This window comes from Dama dama, chromosome 9, assembly GCF_033118175.1.
Source record: "Dama dama isolate Ldn47 chromosome 9, ASM3311817v1, whole genome shotgun sequence".
Taxonomy (NCBI): Eukaryota; Metazoa; Chordata; class Mammalia; order Artiodactyla; family Cervidae; genus Dama; species Dama dama.
The window spans coordinates 59,248,776-59,274,614 of record NC_083689.1 but is presented as its reverse complement, the minus strand read 5'-3'; the positions used below and the strand labels follow the sequence as shown (position 1 = coordinate 59,274,614).

General features: G+C 40.9%; 1 protein-coding gene across 2 annotated transcripts in view; it reads left to right on the top strand.

Annotated features, from left to right (window-relative positions):
* PRELID2 (PRELI domain containing 2) overlaps nucleotides 1–25,839 on the top strand; it is an 85,677-nt gene that overhangs the window by 33,432 nt on the left and 26,406 nt on the right. For both annotated transcript variants that reach the window (XR_009694191.1, XM_061151637.1), the window contains exon 5: nucleotides 11,215–11,320. Coding sequence is in view for 1 of the 2 variants with exons in the window: in XM_061151637.1 (XP_061007620.1) it covers nucleotides 11,215–11,320 (106 nt within the window). In the remaining variant the exon portion in view is untranslated. The remainder of the gene's footprint in view (nucleotides 1–11,214; nucleotides 11,321–25,839) is intronic.

Genomic DNA, 25,839 nt, shown 5'->3' with positions numbered 1-25,839 from the left:
TTGCCCATCACTCAGGATGCCAGTGAACTTGCACTGAATAGGCACTTTCCTAGGTCACACGATTGTGGGAAGGGATGTGGGCACAGATGTTAACTGTGTGGATTCAAAACGTGGCCATGTACTTACTTTTGTGTGACCTTAGCCAGTTCGCCTCTCTGAGCCTTAGTGTTTTCGTCTGTAAAATGGGGTTAGTATTATCTGTGTCCTAAGATAGATGGTGAGAATTGAAAGACATGTGTATCAAAGTTTTAATACAGTGCTTCTCCACAGCAGGCTATTAATAAGACAGATTGTGAAAATTAATGCTGTATTTTAAGAGGCTGAGCCACTCTGCCCTGTAATATGTACCCGCTCCTGCTCCTGAGATCCACTGTTACTTACTCCCTGCTTCTGCTCATGGCTAATCACTTAGATAGCAACCCATTGGTTCCTAGAACAGGTTAAAAGAGAGCAGCTCAGGGGTAAGGATTTTAGGAGTGGAGGTTGTAGAAGCCAGCAGACTGGTCTCTGTGACCGCTGGGTGGGTATTTGATATGTGATAGCAGCATGGGAGGGCTTCCTTGTGGCTCAGTGGTAAAGAATCTGACCGTAATGCAGAAGACCCAGGTTCGATCCCAGAGTTGAGAAGATCCCCTGGAGGAGGGCATGGCAATCCACTCCAGTATTCTTGCCGGGAGAATTCCGTGGACAGAGGAGCCTGGTGGGCTACAGTCCATAGGGCCACACATAGTCGGACACGACTGAAGTGACTCGGCAGCAGCAGCAGCAGCACGGGAGGAAAGGCTGGAAAGACGAGGATCTGGAGCTCCGAGGGCCTTGAATGCCAGCACGGGAGGGAGGGACTCCCTGCCAGGTGGTTTATGAGGACTGAGTGCTACCTCGATGCTAATGGACTGGAAATACTTTGGAGTTTACTGGAGCTGGATTTCTTCTGTGGGCATTTACTCTCTAAGACACTGTGCCCCTCTTTCTGCAAATGTGGTAGCAGTTTAATAGCATTATTACTACCAGTATTAGTGTGATTAACTAACTTGTATCGAATGTTTACCACATTACCTTGAGTATTACCTTATATATTATCTTATTCACCTTTGGAACAACCTTTGAGTAGGTATGATTAACCCCATTTTACAGAGGAGATGGGGCTTCAGGAACTTACCCATGTGGACGAGTTCCATTCTGTGTTAGAGAGGAGATGTGAGTCCAAGTCATCTGACTGCAGGAGCCACATGCCTCATCCATGTCCTGTATAAATATATGTAAATATACATGTGTATATATATATATATATATTTAATATGCATGCAAGTGTAAAATATAAGCAATGTGTATAAAATTATGTGGGTTTGTGGTAAGGTTAAAAACTGCTTAGCGCTTATTAAGAACCCAATTCAACTGTAAGTTGAATTGGGGCCCTGAGGAAGCACAGCTTTGTTGGTGGATTTGGTAAGACTTTGGGGGACCACGTGTCCTGGTGTGGTAGACTGCAGGACAGTCTCTGAAGCAGTGTTGGGCCCAGGGGGTTAGGAGGGCTGACTCTGCTTGTCCCTTGGGCCACCCCTCTGTGTTGCTTACAGAATGTCAAAAACATCTCAGTTAGAACTGAGATGTCATCATAAGCGTATCCATGGAATCTTTTTTTTTTTCTCATTAAAGACACTTCAATTAAATTCCCATTGTGAAAACAATTAGGCCAGATTTGCTGTACCCAGCCAGTCAGTAACTCAGGGACAAGATCTCATTACGAGCTTTTGCTTTCCTGGAAACAGCCATTTTATGGATTCCTCGCTGGTGGCTGCACACCCTGGGGATTAATTCCTGATCCATATTTCCTCTGAACTATTTCGTTTTCTCCAATTTGGAAGGAACCACATTTTTACATGACCCCAACCTCGGAGACTGATGGTATAAATTGTCATTCATTGTCACAGAGGACTTCCAGCCTTTGAGCTGTGTGCTCTCTGTCATGATTCCAGTATGTTCTGTGTAGAATTCTGTTTGCCTGTGGACAAAGCAATAGATGGGACTCAGGTTCATGCATGCTCAGTTTCTTAAGTCGTGTTTGAGTCTTTATGACCCCATGGACAGTAGCCCATCAAGGTTCTCTACCCATGGAATTCTCCAGGCCAGAATACTGGAGTGGGTTGCCATTTCCTTCTCCAGTGTGTCTTCCAGACCCAGGGATCCAACCGTGTCGCCTACATTAGCAGCCGGATTCTTTACCGCTCAGTTATGTATGGCACCCCACTCCAGTGCTCTTGCCTGGAAAATCCCATGGATGGAGGAGCCTGGTGGGCTGCAGTCCATGGAGTCGCGAAGAGTCAGACAGGACTGAGCGACTTCACTTTCACTTTTCACTTTCATGCATTAGAGAAGGAAATGGCAACCCACTCCAGTGTTCTTGCCTGGAGAATCCCGGGGACGGTGGAGCCTGGTGGGCTGCCGTCTGTGGGGTCACACAGAGTTGCATGCGACTGAAGCGACTTAGCAGAGCATGTTTGTCCTATGAATGAGTGAGCCTCCTTTTTAAACAAGTTTCCAGATATTGGGTTAGCTTATCTCTCAGCCAGGCAAAGGCTGCCTTCTACTGACAACTACGAGTGAGCTCCTGAGACATTTGGTTCAATTTCCCTGACCAAAGTATTGAGATGTATTATAAATTTCTCCTTCTTTTGCTTCTTCCCTACTTCTTCCGTAGCCTCCCTCCTCCTCTCCATTCTACTGTTCCTAATGCATTATTGATTTCCTACCATCTGCTAGTCATTGCAATTGGAAATGATACAATAAAGAAAAAAAAATATATAGATATTGGGTTGGCCAAAAAGTTCATTTGGATTTTGCCATATCATCATGCAGAAAACCCTGAATGGACTTTTTGAACAACCCAGTCCAACCATTTAGAAAACTGTGGCTTTTTTTTTTTTAAAGTTGAAACTGTATATGTCCAGTGACCTAGATATGTGACCACTAGGCAAATAGATGGGAAAACAATGGAAATAGTGACATACATTATTTTCTTGGGCTCCAAAATCACTGTGGACAGTGACTGCAGCCATGAAATTAAAAGACACTGGCTCCTTGGAAGAAAAGCTATGACAAACCTAGACAAAATATTAAAAAGCAGAGAGATTACTTTGCTGACAAAAAGCCGTATAGTCAAAGCTATGGTTTTTATAGTAGTCATGTATGGATGTGAGAGTTGGATCATAAAGAAGGCTGAGTACTGAAGAATTGATGCTTTCCAACTGTGGTGGTGTTGGAGAAGACTCCTGACAGTTCCTTGGACTGCAAGGAGATCAAACCAGTCCATCCTAAATAAAGTCAGACCCAGCCTTGGGCTGCCCCGGTCTCCAGGTGCTCGGCCTTGAGCTGCTCTAGTTGTTCAGCTCAGCCTCCAGCCACTCCCGGTGGGCCGCCCACAGCTGGCGCAGCTGTTTCAACGGGAAAGGGTTTCATGTCGTTGAGGGCGATCAATGTGCATCAGCTTCCTGTGGGGAGAGTGGAGTCAGAGTCACCGGGTGTCCTGGAAGGACTGATTGGAAGGACTGATACTGAGGTTGAAGCTCCAATATTTTGGCCGTCTGATATGAGGAGCCAACTCATTGGAAAGGACCCTGATGCTGGGAAAGTTTGAAGGCAGGAGGAGAAAGGAACGACTGAGGCTGAGATGGTTGGATGGCATCACTGGCTCAATGGACATCAGTTTGAGTAAGCTCCAGGAGACGGTGAAGGACAGGGAAGCCTGGCTTGTTGTAGTCCATGGAGTCACAAAGTGTCAGACACAACTGAGCGACTGAACAACAACAGCAAAGACACTCTAGAGACACTTGTGTACATATGTAACTGGATATGTTATAAACGTTTCCTTTACAAAACTCCAAACTGAGTCCATATTATATGCCCATCTTTGGGAGAGTGGATAGATAATCTGGAGTATTTTCAAACAATAGAACAGTATACAGCAGTGAAAACTAACAACAGCTTCATGTAACAGTATGGGTGCATCTCCACTAAGCAAGCAAGTTTTGTTCTCTGTGCCTTGGTGAACAGAGACAAGATTAGGATGTGCTTAGGAAGCTGACAGGGCAGTGTGAGTTATGGGGAGCCCATGCTGGAGGCAGGAACCCCATTGGGAGGCAGTTGTGGTCCTTAAGAGACTGTGCTGTGCTAAACCCAGGTAGTAGCAGCAGCAAGAGAGAGAATGGCATGGACTATTAAGGGGCTTGAGAAGTAAAATAAACACAATCTGGGGACTGAGTGAATGTTTGGATGGATTAGAAAAAAGAGCCATGTAACCTGTTGCTGAGACTTCTAATCTCATAGCCTGGGATGATGGTTGTCTCCTTCACTGAGATAGGGGCAGGGCTAGGGTTTTGAGCCTGTATATATGTGTCTGCATGATACCAGGCTATGACCTCAGGCAAGTTATTTAACTTCTACCACTGTTTTCTCATGTGTGAAAACAAGAAAAACATACTAAGAGTGACAACCTTAGAAGATAATACTGTGTCTGATATATAATACACAATTTTACTGTACAGATTTTTGAAGAGTGCGTGTGACCCTGAGTATATAACATTGTGAATGGATGCAGTCATTCCTTTAGGCTGAACAGAGACAGGCATAGGAAAACTTGAATCATCTTTATATCTCTTGAGTCAAACATCAGGTGCTTAAAGCTTGGGATCAAGGAGAAAGTCATAGGACAAAAAGCACAAATAACTGGAGTTATGTAGTGTGGGGAAAAGAAAGCCCAGAGGTGACTTAATGAGACTTTAAATGAAGGAGTTAAGTCAGAAGTTAGCATGTCCCTATGCTAAAAATGGTTCATGGTCGCACAGAGCCTGTTAAAGATGACTGTTTATATGAAAATGATGCTTAAGGATTTATTAGTAATATTTTTGGTGATGCCAAGTAATACATCTTTATTATAGAAAATTTGTAGAAAGAACAAAGTAAATACATAGTACCTATAATTCTAATGCCCAGAGAGTCTGTTCATATTTCAGCTCTGTCCATTTGTCTGTCTGTTCATGTGCTCATCCATCCATCTTGTCTTTCTCTCTCTCTCTTTTTTTTTTAGAGTTGAAATTAAACCATAAGTTGTTGTGTAAGCTACTGTGTTTTGTGCTGGAACTTAAATGGAGGCTTACCTAGCATGAGGGATTTAGATTAGCTATATGTATTAAGAAGAAAATATCTGATGTGCTTTGTCAATGAGTTATTGAGAGAAAATACAGCAGTTCCTTCTATGAAAGTCTTAAAATATAATAGGATAAACTTTCATCTCACTGATGGCAAGGGCATGACCCTGCTTTACTGCCCTGTTATTCCCTGATATGTGGGTAAGCCTGAGAGTGCTTTTCTGAGCATTTACTTCTCCCAAAAGTGGTGGAAAGAAATATTGGTTAGAATATGATGTGAGTGAGACTTATATTAATCCCTCACCTACATTTTCCTTGCAGACTGAAGAGTACATTTCTCCCTAGAGTGTAGGACTGCTCAACTTTTCAATTTTAAATATTAAAATCACTAAAATTCTACTCTGACTTAATCTGGAACAAAGACAGGAAAGATTAATGTCACTAGGATATAGTTTTACATGGGCAAATCATTTTAAATAGGCTTAGATCTAAGAGGTGGAAGCTACTTTGCTTAGAGTGTTTGTGAGATTGGCTAGGATAACTGTGTATGTATGTGAGAGAGAGAGGAAGGGAGAGATGGAAGGAGGGAGGGAGAGAGAGAGAGAAGTGTTCTGAAGGTTTCCTTTTAGTCTGTGTATCATCTAAATGTGGAGGCCACTGCTATTAGAGATTTAGAAAGATCTAATTAAGGGTTATAGTAACTATTTTTACCCAAATCATAGCTTTTTGGTTTCATAATTTTCTTAATATGTTCCTTAGTGAATGTGCTCATATATACATATACACACTCCAAAGTACATATATGGGAGATGTGGCTCCCATTTCCTTTTCTTAGAGATATAAGAAAGTAGGGGCAATATTTTTTTAGTATTTATTTTTATTTATTTATTTGACTGTCTGATCTTATTGTGACACACAAGATCTTTGATCTTTGTTGCAGCATATGGGATCTAGTTCCCTGACCAGGGATTGGGAAGCATGGAATCGTAGCCACTGGACCACCAGGGAAATCCCTGAATAGTTTTGACTGTAAAGAAATTAAATGTTAGTTTATCCATTTAGCAAATACTCATTGAACTCATTGAGTGTAGACAGTGTGCTGAAAATGGAGGATATGGGCTCATCTAAAAGCATTAGGGAAAGGCAGCAAGCCTTTTAGTTAATGGTGCACATGTAACTGTTAATCTGTATCTATTATTTGGTGGCCTCAGATAAATCCTTGTCTTGAATATAAAGTCTAAACTCCTCAATCTGGGAAGACCATTTGCAATCTGGTCTCCATCTGCCCTGATAGCCTTATTTCCTAGCATCTCCCATGCCTACCTTATACTTTTTTATGGAAAGAATTTATCAGCCCCTTACTAAGTATTGGATATTTTCAGATAACAAGCTCTTCAGACATTCTCTGCTCCTTCACACCTTGTCTGGGTCCTGTGGTTTTCCGCTGGTGGAACTCTTTGCCTCCATTTGCTGGGTGACACTCACCATCTCATCTCTCTTTGCCACTAGTCAGTGGGATTCTGGAGGACAGATCCTGTCCTTCCCTGTAGGACTCTTGCACCCAGTGAGGTGCTCAGCGTATTGTAACCACACTGTCCGTGTGTGTTGAGCAAATGAATGAATGAGGCAGAGTCCAGTCTCTTGTGGTGGTGAACTCCCTCAGCTTTTGTTTATGTGGAAAACCTTAATTTCGCCTTCCTTTTTGAAGGATAATTTTACCAAATATGATATTCTTGGTTTTCAGGTGTTTTTTTTTTTTCTTTTTTTCCTTTAGCCCTTTGTATCTTTCTTCCTGTAGTTGTTAAGTCATGTCTGACTCTTGTGACCCCATGGACTGTAACCTGCCAAGCTCCTCGGTCCGTGGGATTCTCTAGGCAAGAATACTGCAGTGGGTTGCCATTTCCTTCACCAGGGAGCCCTTTGAAATATATCATCCCAATTTCTTCTGGCCTACTTAGTTTCTCCTGAGAAATCATTGAAAACTTTATGGGGGCTCCTTTGTTTTATTTTTCTTGCTGCTTTTAAGATTCTCTCTCATTGTCTGTGACTTGATAATTTGATTATAAAAGTCTTGATGTGAGTCTCTTTAGGATTTATCCTATTTGGAATCATTCAGTTTCCTAAATTTGGATGTTCATTTTCTCCCTCAGATTTGGAAAGTTCTCTGCCATTGTTTCTTTAATAGGCTCTTTGCTCCTTTCTCTCTTTCTTCTCCTTCTGGTACTTCCATAATGTGCACATTGACCACTCAGTGGTGTCCCATGAGTCCACGAGGCTGTCTTCACTTCCTTTTTTTCCCCATTCTCTCTCTTCTGATTTAGTAATTTCAAATGACATATCCTTAAGTTCACTAATTCTTTCTTCTGCTTGATCAAATATGTGTTAACTGTGCTAGTGAATTTTTCAAGTATTTTATTCTTTAGCTCCTGATTCCCGACCCCCCTCCCTTTTTTTTCTTTTCTAGTTTCTATCTCTTTTTTGATAGTCTCATTTTGTTCATACCTCATTTTCTGATTTCATTTAGTTGTCTACTTATATTCTCTTTTAGCTTATCAAGCATCTTTAAGATGATTGTTTTGAATTTGTCAGGTAATTCATAGATTTCTGTTTTTTTTAGGATTGGTGTCTAGAGATGTATTTTGTTATTTTGGTTGAGCCTATTTCCTTGTTTGTTTACTTTGTGACCTTTTGTTGAGACTTAGGCATTTGAGGAGACAGCCAACTCTCCCAGCCCCTGCATGCTTGCTTTGTGCAGGGGAACACTTTCACTCATCGGCCTGGATAGAGATTCTGGGGTGGGGGTGCTCTCAAGTCTTAGGATATTTCTTTTTTGGGCTTGTGTGTTTAATTGCCTAGTTAGAAGGTCTGCCCCTGTTTTCAAGAGCTCATATTCTCTTGGTCCCCAGTGTCTGACTGTGGTACTACAGATTCTCTGGTGCTATAAGAAGCCACCTTGCTTTTATTCTTAGCAGCCCCTTGATATCCAGAATGTGCTGCTGTTCCCTTCAGCATTCTGAGTCAGGCAAGACAGAAACCAGTTCCTCAGACAGCACACCCATAAAGCCAGAATGTTAGCCGTACTTTCCACTCTTTTCTTTTTTCCCAGAGAAGCCAGGAGTTAAAGAGTTTTCTCCTGATTGTGCTGCACGTGCTGGATGCATGGGGCTACGAGTAGGTCAATGCAACACATTATTATTCACTCTGATGTGGCTCTGCTTGGCTTTATATTCACGTGGGTGCTGCAGTCTTTTAACTGGTCTATGGACTTCTTACAAAGGAAAATTCGCTCATATGTTGTTAAGTTGGGTTCTTGATGAGGAAATGGGGGCCTGGGGCTTACTATTCTGTCATCTTTCTGATATTACTCTCAAGTATTGTTTAGATCTTTATTTTATGAAATGGAGATAATATTGGTAGAACTTTAAATAGGTCAGTGGCATATATAATCTATCTCACCTCCTTTATTTTATAATTTTTTTTTTGGCTCTGCTGGGTCTTAGTTGTGGCACGTGGGGTCTTTGATCTTTGTCATGGCATTTGGGATCTTTAGGTGCAGCATGTGCAATCTAGTTCCCTGACTAGGGATTGAACCCAGGCCTCCTGCATTGGGAGCATAGAATGTTAGCTGCTGGACCTCCAGGGAAGTCCCTCACCTCCTTTTCTAATCAAATATTAAAGAAGTCATTCCAGGCTTCTTTCCTATTTCTCTCTGTCTCTCGTTAGTAATGGTGGCTGCCTAACATTTAATAAGTTCCTTACTGTGTGTCAGGAGCTGTTCATGTTCCTGTTGTATGTATGTATTTATTTATTTCTGGCACTGGTTGTCAAAGTAAGATGCTATAATTATTTCCAGTTTATATGGGGAGGAAACTGAGTTAAGAGACTCTAAGTAATCTACTCAAGCTGATAATTGTCTCAGACTTAATTTTAACAAGACATTTTGTAGCATGGGATGAGGATATATGTGTATATTTACTTCAGTCAGTTCAGTTCAGTTGCTCAGTTATGTCTGACTCTTTGGGACCCCATGGACTGCAGCACGCCAGGCCTCCCCTGTCCATCACCAACCCTAGGAGTTTACTCAAACCCAAGTCCATTGAGTAGGTGGTGATGCCATCCAACCATCTCATCCTCTGTCATCCCTTTCTCCTCCCACCTTCAATCTTTCCCAGCATCAGGGTCTTTTCACATGAGTCAGTTCTTTGCATCAGGTGGCCAAAGTATTGGAGTTTCACCTTCAGCAGCAGTCATTCCAATGAATATTTAGGACTGATTTCCTTTAGGATGGGCTGGTTGGATCTCCTTGCTGTCCAGGGGACTCTCAAGAGTCTTCTCCAACACCACAGTTCAAAAGCCTCAGTTCTTCAGAGCTCAGCTTGTTTTATAGTCCAACTCTCACATTCATACATGACTACTGGAAAAACCATAGCCTTGACTAGATGGACCTTTGTTGGCAAAGTAATGTCTCTTCTTTTTAATTTGCTGTCTAGGTTGGTCATAACTTTTCTTTCAAGGAGCAAGTGTCTTTTAATTTCATGGCTGCAATCACCATCTGCAGTGATTTTGGAGCCCCCCAAAATGAAGTCTGTCACTATTTCCATTGTTTCCCCATCTGTTTGCCATGAAGTGATGGGACTGAATGCCATGATCTTAGTTTTCTGAATGTTGAGTTCTAAGCCAACTTTTTCACTCTACTCTTTCACTTTCATTAAGAGGCTCTTTAGTTCTTTGCTTTCTGCCATAAGGGTGGTGTCATCTGCATATCTGAGGTTATTGATATTTCTCCTGGCAATCTTGATTCCAGTTTGTGCTTCATCCAGCTCAGCATTTCACATGATGTACTCTGCATATAAGTTAAATAAACAGGGTGAGAATATACAGCCTTGACATACTCCTTTTCCTATTTGCAATCAGTCTATTGTTCCATGTTCAGTTCTAACTGTTGCTTCCTGACCTGCATACAGGTTTCTCAAGAGGCGGGTCAGGTGGTCTGATATTCCCATCTCTTTCAGGATTTTCCACAGTTTGTTGTGATCCACACAGTCAAAGGCTTTGGCATAGTCAATAAAGCAGAGGTAGATGTTTTTCTGGAACTCTTGCTTTTTCGATGATCCAACAGATGTTGGCAATTTGATTTCTGGTTCCTCTGCCTTTTCTAAATCCAGATTGAACATCTGGAAGTTCATGGTTCATGTACTGTTGAAGCCTGGCTTGGAGAATTTTGAGCATTACTTTACTAGTGTGTGAGATGACTGCAATTGTGAGGTAGTTTGAGCATTCTTTGGCATTGCCTTTCTTTGGGATTGGAATGAAAACTGACCTTTTCCAGTCCTGTGAACACTGCTGAGTTTTCCAAATTTTCTGGCATTTTGAGTGCAGCACTTTAACAGCATCATCTTTTAGGATTTTAAATAGCTCAACTGGAATTCCATCACATCCACTAGCTTTGTTTGTAGTGATGCTTCCTAAGTCCCACTTGACTTTGCATTCCAGGATATATTTACTTTGAATCAGTCAAACTTATTGTGGTAGAGATTCTTAAAGCTTTTTGACTGTCTTATGTCCTATCACATTTTGATCATTAAATGATTTGTTAGGTGTAAATAAAACTTGTGTTTTATATAGGTTTTATAATCAGAATAATGTACCCATTTATTTTCTCTTCTTTCCAGCTTTATTGAGATCCAGTTGGCATGTAATATTGTGTAAGTTTGAGGTGTACGGTGTAATCATTTGAAATGTGTATATATTACAAGATAATCACAGTAAGGTTAGTTAACACATCCATTATCTCACATAGTGCCAGTTTTTGTGTGCATGGTGAGGACTTAAGGATATACTTTCTTAGCAATTTGAAATGAATAGTTTTTGAGTATAATACATTGCTTATGTTATATAAAATGGAAGGCTCTTTTTAATAAAATCTTTTGTCTTAATAGGCAATTATTGAATTACTATGAATATTATTTTGTGTTGATTATACATGGTAATTATGCTGTTGGAAATCCCTGTAATTTAAATATTCAAATATAGAAATGACACCAAGGGTGTATATTTTTGTTTTTTGCAGGACAGAGTTCATTCAGAAAGGCAGGATTTCAATCACAGGGGCTGGTTTTCTCAACTGCGTTTTGGAGAATTTTGCTAGTACATTTTTAAGACAGGGTGTCCAGAAGGTAAGCTTCCTTTCACTCTTAATCAATATTAATTTTAAGAAATTATGGAGTTTCCCATTGGGTTCTTGAACAAGATTCCTGAACAGACATAACAAGAAAAAATATAGTTATTAAACAAATATATACAAAGATAATTACCCTCACTAATTATTGCATGAATCCAAATCAAAGTGAAACTAAAGTGCCATTTGTGTCTCATTAAATTAAAAATATGCCAATGAAGAATATGTAATAATATGGGAATACTTACAGTCTAATGAATAGAAATAAATCAAAGTGAATAACTATGTTTACAGTATATATAATATGATGACTGTTTAGTAAAAAAGACAATAATACCTAGTATTTATGGGGTGCTTCCCATGTGCTACTCACTAAAAAGAATATTTAATCATTAATTCACTTAATGCTCACAAATTTTGGAAATAGCTGTTATTCTTGTCCTGATGTTGTGGATGAAGAAGATGTACCTCTGGAGCTCCTGATTATCTTTTATTATGGTTTTTAAGCCCTATACCTGTGGGAGCTTAGGTGTCCATGAATGGTGTTCAGAGCCCACCTTGGAGTTCTATGGTCCTGTGTTACCCTGTTTTAAGTAGAGCAATTCTGTTTTTAATTTTTTTGGTTGATTTACAGTGTTGTATTCATGTATTTATTTATATTTTAATTTTTGGCTACACCCTGCTGCATGTGGGATCTCAGTTGCCCAGCCAGGGATCAAACCCACACCCCCTGCATTGGAAGGCAAAGTCTTAACACTGGACCACCAGGAAAGTCCCAAACTATTCTGTTTTTCACCTGTTTTGTATAGCATTACATCTAAGATTTCTATATCCTATTTTCTTGCCTAGGAAAGTCCATTTCTCATGCATCTTTACATGTCTACTGCTGGTGTAAATATTTTAGAATTGTTTTATTATTATTTAGCCCACCAGGCTCCTCTGTCCATGAAATTTTCCAGGCAAGGATATTGGGGTGGGTAGCTATTCCCTTCTCCAGGGGTTCTTCCTGACCCTGGGATCAAACCTGGGTCTCCTGCATTGCAAGTGGACTCTGCCATCTGAGCCACCAGGGAATCCCTTATTATATTAAAAATTGTTTAATTGTCATTATTATTGTTATTAATTATGATGATGGACATAATTACTTATTTCCAGGGTTTGCTCAGGTCTGATGCATATGTTACCTAGTTTTGCCTTTGGGGTAGACTTAATGGCTGGTCTACAGATCTATCATTATGACCCCAGAGAATTTCTGGGTAATGGACCTTTGTTTTTGTTTTGCAGATCTAGGTTCAGTAATGAACCTGGACCACAACGTGTTAGTCTGGGAGGCTGAGGGTGATGAATGAGTATTTGGTATGGTACTGTACTGCACAGACATACTGTTGAGATTAATGATGTGTTCCTGACCCTGGTGAGGACATAGCCAGACTGGCCCTGCCTTTTTAAGCCTGGGCTTGAAGCAGGTAGTTGAGCTTCTGGAAGGTCTGTTGTGATTATTATGACATTATGGCATTTTGGCAGACATTATGGCAGGTTTTTCCTGCTGTACTGCAAAATAATGCATTTGTAAACAGCCCCATATTCTGCAAAATTGCTCTCTAATAATAATAGTGCTGATGAGAGAAATAACTTTGTTGCTGTGTCCCTGACTGGGTTGACTTCTTGGACCTTGTTTAGGTTAGAAATGGCAGACTTTTTCTGTAAAGTGCATGTATACTCAGTCATGTCCAACTCTATGCGACCCTACGTGCTGTAGCCTGCCAAGCTCCTCTGGCCATGGAATTTTCCAGGCAAGAAGACTAGAGTGGGTTGCCTTTTCCTAATTCATTTCTGTAAAGAGCCAGATAGTGAACATGTTAAGACTTTGTGGGCCAAGAGGCAACATCAAAATACTGTGTAGGTGCTTTGTAACAAGAGAAATAAATTTGCCCATATTTTTAATTGAATAAATTAAAATATAATGATAGTAATTGAGTATAGTTTTTATAATACAAGTCTACTAAGCATATAATTCTTAAAAGAATGGAATTATTTTTGGGGAGAGATGATATTTACCTGTTCAGTTCAGTCACTCAGTTGTGTCTGACTCTTTGTGACCCCATGGACCGCAGCATACCAGGCTTTCCTGTCCATCTCCTGGAGCTTACTCAGACTCATGTCTATCAAGTTGGTGATGCCATCCAACCATTTCATCCTGTTGTCCCCTTCTTCTCCTGCCTTCAATCTTTCCCAGCATCAGTATCTTTTCCAATGAGTCAGTGCTTCGCTTCAGGTGGCCAAAGTATTGGAGTTTCAGCCTCAGCATCAGTCCTTCCAATGAATATTCAGGACTGATTTCCTTTCAGATGGACTGGTTGGATCTCCTTGCTGTCCAAGGGACTCTCAAGAGTCTTCTCCAACACCACAGTTCAAAACCATCAATTTTTCAGAGCTCAGCTTTCTTCATAGTCCAACTCTTACATCCGTACATGACTACTGGAAAAACCATAACTTTAACTAGATGGACCTTTGTTGGCAAAGTAATGTCTCTGCTTTTTAATATGCTGTCTAGGTTTGTCTTTGCTTTTTTCCCTAGGAGCAAGTGTCTTTTAGTATATGTGCTGCCGAAGCGAGCACGCAAGTGTCTTTTAATTTCATGGCTGCAGTCACCATTTGCAGTGGTTTTAGAGCCCAAGAAAATAAAGTCTGTCACTATTTCCATTGTTGCCCCATCTATTTGCCATGAAGTGATGGGACCAGTTTTTCACTCTCCTCTTTCACTTTCATCAAGGGGCTCTTTAGTTCTTCTTAGCTTTCTGCCATAAGGGTGGTGTCATCTGCATATCTGAGGTTATTGATATTTCTCCCAGAAATCTTGATTCCAGTTTGTGCTTCACCCAGTCGGGCATTTCACATGATGTACTCCACATATTTGGAGAAGGAAATGGCAACCCACTCCAGTAATCTTGCCTAGACAATTCCATGGACAGAGGAGCCTGGCAGGCTACAGTCCAAGGGGTTGCAAAGAGTCAGGCATGACTGAGCAACTCACTCACTCTGCATATAAGTTAAATAAGCAGGGTGACAATATACAGCCTTGACGTACTCCTTTGTCAATTTGGAACCAGTCTGTTTACCCTAGTTGGGGTTAAAAATTAGTGTTCCCTACAATGACATTGGTTGCAAATGTTCATTGATAAAAACCATTCTTACTTTTGTGGACCATGCAAGCACAGGTCGTGACTGGATTTGACCTGTGGGCTATAGTTTACCAGCTCTTGGTTTAGATAAATAAATATTGTTTGGTTATTCTAAGTGGGTCTCTTTTTGACCCACCCATCATTCTGAGCCTATTAAAAGCTTAATCATACAGTGATTTTAATCATACAGTGAAGAGAGTGAAAGGTTGGCTTAAAACTCAACATTCAGAAAACGAAGATCATGGCATCTGGTCTAATGACTTCAAGGCAAATAGATGGGGAAACAGTGACAGACTTTATTTTGGGGGGCTCCAAAATCACTGTAGATGGTGACTGCAGCCATTAAATTAAAAGACGCTTGCTCCTTGGAAGAAAGTTGGTCCCTAGGACCAACTTAGCATATTAAAAAGCAGAGACATTACTTGGCCAGCAAAGTTCCATATAGTCAAAGTTATGGTTTCTCCAGTAGTCATGTATGGATGTGAGAGTTGGACTATGAAGAAAGCTGAGCTCCGAAGAATTGATGGTTTTGAACTGTGATGTTGGAGAAGACTCTTGAGAGTCCCTTGGACAGCAAGGAGGTCCAACCAGTCCATCCGAAAGGAAATCAGTCCTGAATATTCATTGGAAGGACTGATGATGAAACTGAAACTCCAATACTTTGGCCACCTGAAGCGAAGCACTGACTCATTGGAAAAGATACTGATGCTGGGAAAGATTGAAGGCAGGAGGAGAAGGGGACAACAGAGGATGAAATGGTTGGATGGCTTCACCAACTCAATGGATATGAGTTTGAACAAGCTTCAGGAGTTGGTGATGGACGGGGAAGTCTGGCATGCTGCAGGCCATGGGGTCCCTAAGAGTCGGACGCAACTGAGCAGCTAAACTGACTGATATAGTGATTGCATACATTGTAATCCTGTGAGACACATAAAGTAGACATTAGTATCCCCACTATATTGGTGAGAGTTATCTTGAAGAGATAAGTGAACCCAGCATGTAGGTGCCTGCTTGCCCATGTTCCTTACTTTTGCATATATATATACATATATGTGTGTGTGTATATATATATGTGTGTGTGTGTGTGTGTGTGTGTATATATATATATATATATATATAGAGAGAGAGAGAGAGCACCTGTTTTGTGGCAGAAACTGTGTTGAGTGTGGGTTGAATGAACGTACTCATGGTCACGAAACTAGCAAAGGGTGGAGTGTGCTGTGCTCAGTTGATCAGCCATGTCCGACTCTTTGAGACCCCATGGACTGTGGCCCACCAGGCTCCTCTGTCCATGGAATTTTCCAGGCAGAAATTCTGGAGCAGGTTGCCATTTCCTCCTCCAGGGGATCTTCCCGACCCAGGGATTGAACCCGTGTCTCATGCATCTCCTTCATTGGCAGGCAGATTGTTTACCACTGCACCACCTGACTGGGACTCAAATTTCCATCTTGTATCAACAAGTCTTACCCCTTGCCACTTACTATATAAGATATGTTCAGGTGAATGAAGCAGAATATGGCCTCCTCAGCACTGTGTTGTGTATTAGATGAATTTGTGTTGTTGTCCTATTCCCTGTGTATTTATTAGAGCTCCTCGGTTTTGAATCACGGAAACTACGTTAGGCTAGCTCAATATAGGGCAACAAGGGTGGTGAGGCTGGCAGGCTTCAGAATGGTCTGCATTGGAACTGAGAGCTTCCAGGAAGCAGGTGATACTCCTTCTTTAGTTCTTGCCCTTACGTCTATGCATCTGTTTGATTCTCTTCCTTTGTAGTCTGGCTTTCTCTGCTTCACAGGCTGTATAGGGTGACATGGGCCTCCGCAGTCCAAGTGTACCACTTCTGTAGATTTCTGGCTTAATAGAAAGGCTATCTGCTTATTTCTTCATTTCCAGATTCTCTGGAAGAGACTGTCATTGGCCTTCCATGGGTCATGCATGGCCAGGAGGGTAGAAGCCAGGCTGTGTAATTATGACTAATCCTCTGTCATGACTACATGGATCGTGGTTGGAGAGTTATTTCCCAGGGAAAAGGATGGTACAATGGGTGAATACTCCCAAGGCTTCTGCCATTTGATGGCAGTACTCACAGTAGTACTGGACACTTGGCAGAGTGACTGTTTCATTCATTTTACACCCAGTCCTCCCTGACCGTGAAACCTTGGCCTGTGCTCAGTGCATTTGTATGTAAATGAGTGAAAAGGCAATAGCCTGCACTGGGAGGTCCACAGCTGGCTTCTGGACTGTTATCTGGAAGTGAAGTGACATTAAATTTTTAAAGTGAGGAACCAAGTGGTTCCTCTGAATTCCCTCTCATTATGCCCAAAAGTAAAAATGTATTTTTCCTGCTAGCTTTTGCCTTTTCAGACTTTTTTAAAGAGGCTTAGTTTAATTAGCTAGCTTTTCAGTTCTAGGATCCACTCATGCTTAAATGTCTTTTATCCAAGTAGTGATGCTTTCCAGTATCAGCCTGACTTCCTGATAAATCTTCACAGCTGAGCCAGCATAAAAGACTTCTGGAGAAGTCATCACTAGAGTGTTTTAGGTAACTAATTTTCCCTTTAGAACTTTATTCCTGAGGCTGTTTCGTGGTGGTGTTACCAAATTGGTTGTATGGACTCCCAGTTGGACCCTAGCTTATTGGAAATCCCCTGCCTCAGTGGTGAAGGGTCTTTTTCCATTTGGATTCACACAGCCAGTAGTGAAACTGATGCTGAGACTGAAACAGCACAAACTCTTTGATGGCCAGATAATGGAGAAGCGGGAAATTAGTTCACAAATCAACTTCTGGGAGTGGAGGGTGATCAAAGCAAGATTTTTAAAGGCAGGGTTAATGGTAGAGGGAGCATATGCATTGGTTTTTTGGGAAAAGGTGAGTTTCTTCCTGCAACTAGGGTGTCACTTCTTTTTCTTCCTTCTGTGGTCTGGTAATTCCTGTCATGGCACTGTAGGTGTGTCGTTGAGCATGCTAATGTTACCATGAGCATATCATGAGGCTTGGGGTCTACTGGAGGGTTGGTCTTCTGCCATTTTGGATTTGGCTGATTCTAACCAATTCTGTTGGCCTCTTGTTTTTCTGTTCTGGTGGTTTCCTGTAAGACAAAGATAGCATTTATCTTTCTTCAAGGAAGAGGGTGGGTTAGAGCTTGAGGCTAACAGGCTTGGTAACAATGGTGAAGGTGGGATTCTTTTTTTTTCCCCAGAAAGAGAAAAACTTCGTGCTCACGAAGTATATATCTCTGTGTATATAAAAACCTAGTACTAGATATGCATCCCCAAGGTGAGGTCTCTCTCTCTCTTATTTTTCTGCCTCTGGACACTTGTTTGATTGCTTTTCTCTCTCCCTTTCACCACCTTGAGATTTGCAATTGGGGGATACCTTTCTGACAAATGCTGCTGTGAACAAAGGCAAGTGAATATTTGTTCAAATCTCTGCTTTCAGTTCTTTGCCAGAGTATATGGTAATTCTGGGTTTAATTTGTCAAGAAACTGCTTGAAAGTTTCTTTTTGAGATAGCAGTCTATCTTTATCCATGACAGCAGTAGTCTGCACCATTACTGTGTGTTTTTCTCAGGAAAGTGAGTGCATTCTATACGACACTCTTGGCCGATGACACTAGTGAGCATGCCATGCAGGTACTTTCTTCATTCTGGAAGATGCTCCCCTGTCTCTTGACTCTGCCATTGTTTCTATCTCTTTGCCCTGATTTCATGTTCTGGTGGAGAGTTTTGGCCCAAGATGGCCAGCAGAGGATGGGCCGGAAGTGTTGAAAAGTGCCATGGACAGGCAGTATGCTGGATGCCAAATACATATGCCTGCAGGGAAGCAGGCACACTCAAAAAACTAAGGAAACAGGAAGATCTGAGGGAAAATAGGGGTTGGTGGAAATCTGGGACACTTGTAAGGCTTCATACACATTTCTGCTGCCAAGGGGAATGGCCAGCAACTGTGACACAGAGCTGGAAGTAACCCAGGCCAGTCAAGTTCAACCTCAGGAATGCTCAGAACCGGAAGCAGAGATTAGGATATTCCCTGGGGCAGGCATGACTCTGCCGGTGATCCTCAGCCCTGGGACAGCATCTCTCCACCAGTGTCGCTCAGTCTTCATTCTGTTGTCAGAATGTTAATCCAACTGATTCGTTTCAGGCATTTTCCCCTGTTGTCCCTCACTTCATGAAATGGTACTACCATAGGTATCCTAACGATCTGTGTATGTACTGTATTATATCTTTGTTAGATATGTAATAAGTGTAAGATATTTTTTATTCACTCCCATGAACAAATTATTTCAGTATTGTCCCCATTGAGAAAGCATACTTTGTACTGCAATGAGTGTAACTATCTTTTGTAGTTTTTGCCTCCATCTCTCCAAATCAAAACAAAACAATCCCCAGTTCTCCCCCACTCCCATCCCTTCCAACGCCCCCCTCCCCACAAACCCCTCCAATTCCAAACAAAAGTCAAAGGGACTTTTCGGTGAACTCCCACGTGGTTCTTGTAAATCCCACTCTTTTCTGGGAGAGGCGCAGGAGATAATACAGGAGATGACAGTCTTGTCATGCAGGTGTTCTTTTTTAGTCCAGTTGTCTGAGTACTTTAGGATGATACAAGTGCTGTGAATTGCAGGACCCTCATTATGTACCCACACAGAGGTGTGGTTTTTTTTTTTTTTTTTTTAAAGTTTGTGAAATACATTTTCACTGAGTGATAAAATAATTTGTTATCTCAGCCACTCTCCTGGCAAGGCCCCAGTATTGGTTCCATCATTATTCTTATTGTGTTGATCAGGAGGCTGAAGCAGAGAGAGGTAGAATTCAAAAGCCTGTGAAATATTTGTCACTGAAACAATGTGGGCAAGTCAAAACAATTTGTGCGTCGTTTTGCAGAAGATCTGGACTAGGCATGCTACAGCTGAAGAGATCTGAATACGTGGCTTCCTTAGGGTGTGAGCTTATTTGAGCCTTAAAAAAATCCATTTCAGTAGTGGAAGATAGTTCTCTGAGGCCACAGATGCTGTTCTTGTATACTGTATACACTGGTGTGTATATATATATTTTGTTTTATATATGGATCCATACACAATCTATATATGCACATACACTGTACACTGTACACTATGTGGATGTGGTTAGTCATTCAGTCCTGTCCGACTCTCTGCAGCCCCATGGGCTGTAGCCCACCAGGCTTCTCTGTCCATGGAATTTTCCAGGCAAGAATACTGGAGCAGGTTGCCATTTCCTACTCCAGGGGATCTTCCCAACCCAGGAATTGAACTTGCATCTCTTCTATCTCCTGCATTTGCAGACAGACTCTTTACCACTTGTGCCACCTGAGAAGCCTGCTGTATGCTATATACATGTGTGTATGTATAGATATACGTGTGTGTATACACACACACATACATAAATATACAGATACAAACCACTACCCTTACGTGTGTGTGTGTGTGTGTGTGTGTGTATGTATATAGTATAGTATACTGAGGTACTATATATGTAGTCCAAATGGGCATTTGAAAAGTCATTTCAATGATTTGTATGTACAGTTAAGGTCTCTTTGGTACCTATTGGAAATAGATTGGTGAGGGTCAGCTGCACCCTCACAGTTGTGCTACCAGCTTATTAAAAAGTTCTGTAATACATGTAGACCCTTTGTTAATCCTTTGAGCTTAGTAAGCTCAAAGTAACTTTACCTGTTCTGTAAGTTTTATTACATCTCTGCCCTTCTGGGTGCTTCGTTCTCTGAAGATGGAGCTGATGATATTCCTAAAGCAAGATTCAGCAGTTTTACATACAAATAACATCAGGTAGCCAGAATCTTTAATCCAGTATCTGGCTACAGGGCCATTTAGACATCATGAACTGTGGGTGCCATCCCTAAGGTTGGCTGGTGAAGGCCTTGCTAAATAGTCTCAAATCCTCATTGCAACGTTGAGTGTCTCTCTAGAATTTTGAGCTAATCCCCACATCTCAAGTTCTATTAATTGAAATTAATGAAGTCCGTTTCTAACATCCATCATGCTAGTTAGCAAGCCACTAATGTTAACAGTGAAAATTCACAGTTGTAACATTTCTTATGCTAATTATCAAAGCCTCTGGTGTTTTCAGATAAAGGTAACTGAAGTTTCCGTAGACTGAGATTGCTGATTAGAACACTCATAGCCAACACCTGGAGGGTGAAGACTGTGTTAGGGCAACTTACAACCTGGTGTGTAACTTGAATAACACATGCACCATAATATTATGCTGCACATGCTGAAATATTTTGAAGCAAATCATAGACATCCTAATAATCATTTTCCGGATGCCAACTCCTGAACTAAAAGCCTAGTATGTTCTGCCTTTAGAAAGATTATTTGGTGTGAAACAAGGTTTTGCCTGTGAGTGTAACAAATGTTAAGCTTTAGAGAATTGCCCCTTAAATGGTTTTCTCATTTCTCAGATGTCACATTTGACATCTTGGATGTTCAATTTTCTCACCTCTAAAATGGAGTGATAATAGTCCTACACAGGGTTATTTCAAGTTTGAGTGCATATATATGAAACATACCTGTCACATAGAAAAGCTTAAATAATTACTAGCATTAAGATAAATTCTCTGATAAGGAGTATATTTTTATAAGTAAATAGCCCTTTACATATTTTTTAGAATTTTATTTATTTGATTTTGGCTGCACTGGATGTTCATCTTGGGCATGGGCTTTCTCAAGTTGCAGTGAGTGTAGGCTACTCTTGTTGCAGTTCAAGGGCTTCTCATTGCAGTGGCGTCTTTTGTTGAGAAGCCTGGGCTGTAGGGCATGCATGGCTTGCTAGTTACAGCTCTCGGGTTCTATAGCACAAGCTGAGTTGTGGTGCGCTGACTTAGTTGCTTCACAGCATGTGAAACCTTCCCAGGCTAGGGATAGAACCTGTGTCCCCTGCATTGGCAAGTAGACTCCTATCCACTGCACCACCAGGAATGTCCTTAAATATTTAGATAGCAGCAGTATGGGTAAGGTTTTGTTTCTTTAGATACTATTTTGCAATCATCTTTTTTGTATGTAAATTTATTTATTTTTTATGGTAAACTCCCAGGAAAGGTTTTCATTATGTGTGTCTTCATTTGAGTTTTTAAAATTTTTATTTTATAATGGAGTATAGTTGATTTACAATGTTGTGTTAGTTTCAAGTATACAGCAAAGTGATTCATTGCAAGGTTGTGATTTCTCTTCTCCAAATTCTTTTTTCTTTTGGGTTATTACAGAATATTGAATAGAGTTCCCTGTGCTATTCAGTTGGTACTTGTTGGTTACCTATTTTATTTTATTTATTTTTAATTCATTTATTTTAATTGGAGAATAGTTACAATATTGTGATGGTTTTTGCCATACGTCAACATGAATCAGCCTCAGGTATATGCGTGTTCCCCCCAGCCTGAACCACCCCTCCCCCACCCCCGCCCCGCCACCTTTCTCCCCACCCTATCCTTCTGGGTTGTCGCAGAGCATCAGCTTTGAGTTCCCTGCTTCATGCATCAAACTTGCACTGGTCATTGTTTTACGTATGGTAAGGCACATGTTTCAATGGTATTAAAATTCATAATTATATTTCTCAGTGTGTCTACCTTTAACTTTTGATATGGATCCTTCCATGTGTCTTTGTGTATACTTACATATGTTATATATATGTGTCTTTTTGAAAAACAAAATTGAGATTATTCTGACTTTGGACATACTGTGAACATTGCTTTATGTCGTGACACATTTTCCATATTCCTTGAAAACATGATTTTTGATGCTTTCATAATATGTCACTGGCATAATAGCCCTTATTGTTGGTTTCTGTTTTTTTCAGTATTGTTAATAATATTGTAATGAATCCATGAATGTAAATGCTTGTGTTTCTGGTCAGTTTCTATGCTAACGAGTGTGTACAACTTAAAGACTTTTGATGTGTATCACCAATTTGCTTCCAGAAGAACTCTGCCTATTTTTAACTTCCACTGTGAGCTGGCTCTGGGTATTATCAGTTTTCCTTCTGTATGACTTGAATGAAGGACAACCTCTTAGAATTTCTATTTGTTAGTAGGAAAGCAGGGCTAATTGGTCCACCCTCATAAGATTGTTGTGAAGAAGAAATGAAATGGTTAGTTCCAGTCTTTTAATTCTTACTCTAAAGACAGTGAGAGTTAATGCTTCTGTCATTAACTAGTTGTGTGACTTCAGTTCTCCTCCAAGGTTTGAATTGTGTCTTTGGGCCAGTTGCCCTGAACTGCTCAATTCCTATCCACACATGCATGGTAGTTACAATCCTAAAAAAAGAATGACCATTTCCAAACCCAATAATGATTCCGAGATAGAAGAGAGCAAATAAAACTGTCATTCTAAAGTATAAACTAACAAATCAGACATAAGAACACTAGTGTAATGTTCTGCTGACTATATGGGAGACATGTATTTCCCACTTGGTTATGTGAATTCTTTTAAGATTCTTTGCATTATTGGGATCACTTGAAGAACTGATGAAATATATTCTGTCCATCTTACTTCCCAGCTTTCAATTTAAATCTGTTGATAATACTTTTTAATCCCACTCTGGAGTGCTCAGGTAGATTGATTTACTTGATATTTATTCATTAGATGGTGTGAGAATATTACCAGGATTCTGATTTTTAGCAGCTTATTTCTAGATCAGTTAAATAATGGTAACTGCACTCTCCTTGTGTACCCCCTCCCCACCAACTCCTCTCAGCCTGCTCTTACCTTTGGTGTTTAGTTCCAAGAAATGTAACCTTCTCAGTAAAAGCATCTTAGTGAAAATGAGTATTCTGTCGGTGATGCAGTTTTTGTTCCTTCTATGGAGTTTAAATCCATGCCTCTGCCTTGACTGTGAGACTAAGGAATTCAGAAATCCCTCCATGGCTCATTTGAATTTACTGGGGTTGTAATAGACTACTCAGCTTTTGGGAATCCCTTGATTCAGCCAGCTGGAATTCTGGGGTTTTACTGTCTGTGAAACTAAATGAAACCTGGGAAGTTAAGCTCTTTCCTGAAATGATAGAAAGTGGGTTCCTGAGCTCAGGATGCTTCACTGTGTCATTATTTGCATAGCGATTGGAAGTCATGTCTCTGCACAGCGCAGTATGGAGTCCAAGGGCCAGGAATCAGGAACCTGGGCTCCAGCCCTGCCTTGACTGCTCTTTCTTGGTCATGGTGCTAGGACTAGTTCCTCTGAAGTTCACTATTATATATATATATATATATATATATATATATTTATATATATATATATTTTTTTTTTTTTTGTAAAATCAGGGATTAGACTAGGAGGTTGTTTTCAGTTCTGACATTGTTTTTTTTTTTTTTTTTTTTTGAGCCCTCCCTCCTTTTCCCTGGTTTCCCCGGTAGCTCAGATGGTAAAGAATCGACCTGCAATGCAAGAGACCTGGGTTTGATCCCTGGGTCGGGAACATCCCTTGGAGAAGGGAATGGCAACCCACTCCAGTATTCTTGCCTGGAGAATTTCATGGACAGACCATGGGGTCACAAAGAGTTGGACACGACTGAGTGACTCACACTTTCACACTTCCTTTTCCCCCCAGTGTGTAAATACCAAGAATTTAAAATTTGTCTGACAAATAGTCCTGAAGTCTGCATAAAAATTCAGGAGTTGAAGCCAAGTAGAGATCCAAAAACATCAGAGATGATTCATGCAATGAGTAGATAGTCAAGGGTTGAAGTGACAGCAATAAAATATTTAAAGATAAAACACTTAAAAAATTTTTTATTTATTGATTTTATTTTTGGCTGTGCTGGATCTTTGTTGCTGCACAGGCTTTTCTGTGGTTGTGAGCAGGGGCTACTGCTGCATGGGCAATCATTGAGTGGTTTCTCTTGTTGCTGAGCACAGGTTCTAGGGTACACAGGCTTCAGTATGTGGCATGTGGGCTCCGTAGCTGCAGCTCCAGAGCTCTAGAGCACAGGCTTAATTGTTGGGGTGCACAGACTCAGTTGTTCTGCAGCATGTGGGATCTTCTTGGACTGGGGATTGAGCCCATGTCTCCTGCATTGAGGCAGATTTTCTACCACTGAGCCACCAGAGAAGCCCTAAAAATAAGGCACTTTTTATTTTTATTTTTTTTAAATTTTTATTATTATTATTTTTTTTTCCAGTGGGTTTTGTCATACATTGATATGAATCAGCCATGGATTTACATGTATTCCCAATCCCGATCCCCCCTCCCACCTCCCTCTCCACCCGATTCTTCTGGGTCTTCCCACTAATTAGCAAGAGAGGGTGGTAAGCTTGTGGTAGGGATGTTGCAATGTCATTTTATAATCTTATTCATGTAAGCTAAATGCACTGCATATGATAAATATCTGTAAGTCTTGCAGGTATCTCTTTAAGAATGTTTATTTCTTTGGTTGTGTCAGGTCTTAGTTGCAGCCTGCGAGATGTTTGCTGTGTCTGTCACGTGGGATCTTCTGTTGCAGCGCGCAGACTCTCGTTGTGGCGTGCTCGCTCAGTAGTTGCAGCGCGTGGATTTAGTTGCTGTACAGTATGTGGGGTCTTAGCTCCCTATCCAGGGATCAAACTCATGTCCCCTGCATTGCAAGGCAGATTCTTAAACCACTGGACCACCAGGAAAGTCCCCTCGTAGCTGTCTTTGAGTATTGGTATCCAGTGATAGATATGCTGGCTTGTGTTCAGTCCATGCCTCTATAAACACAGACTTTTTCTGGAAAATTTGGAGAAAGCCAGATACAATAGTAATACTAGTAACTGTAATTAGTTGAGTGTTTACCAGGAGGCAGGTCCTGCCCTGTCTTATGAACATTGCATTCTCCCAATAACCCTCTAAGGGAGAGATGTTATTGCCAGCTGTCCATTTTACAGATGAAGGAACAGAGGCACATGGAGATTAAGTTACATGCACAGTGTCATCAGCCAGTATCCAGAGCTTGGTACACACCTGACTTTGAACTAGAAACTTAAACCTTAAACTGTACATTTTGGCACTTGTTTTTCTGTTGATCTTTTATGCTCACACCCAACCAGAATCTTCGGAGATTTTGAAGTCTCGCTCTCCTCACTGTTCTGGTTGGAATTTCCAGCCAGTCTATTACTTTTCTGAGACTGTTCTCAGACTCTGTTGTGATGAGTTCAGAGACAGTGAGAAAATAGGAATTGGTGGCCACTGTCAATCTTCACATACATTGTGTACACCTAAGATAGGCACAGAATTGAAAACTGAAACAACTCTGAGCGGGCTGTGTTGAAATACCAAAAACTAGGGGCTGCCCTAGTGTGGACTCAGTACATTTTAGTCACAGATCTTTGGTGGATCAAGTCTGTTGTAG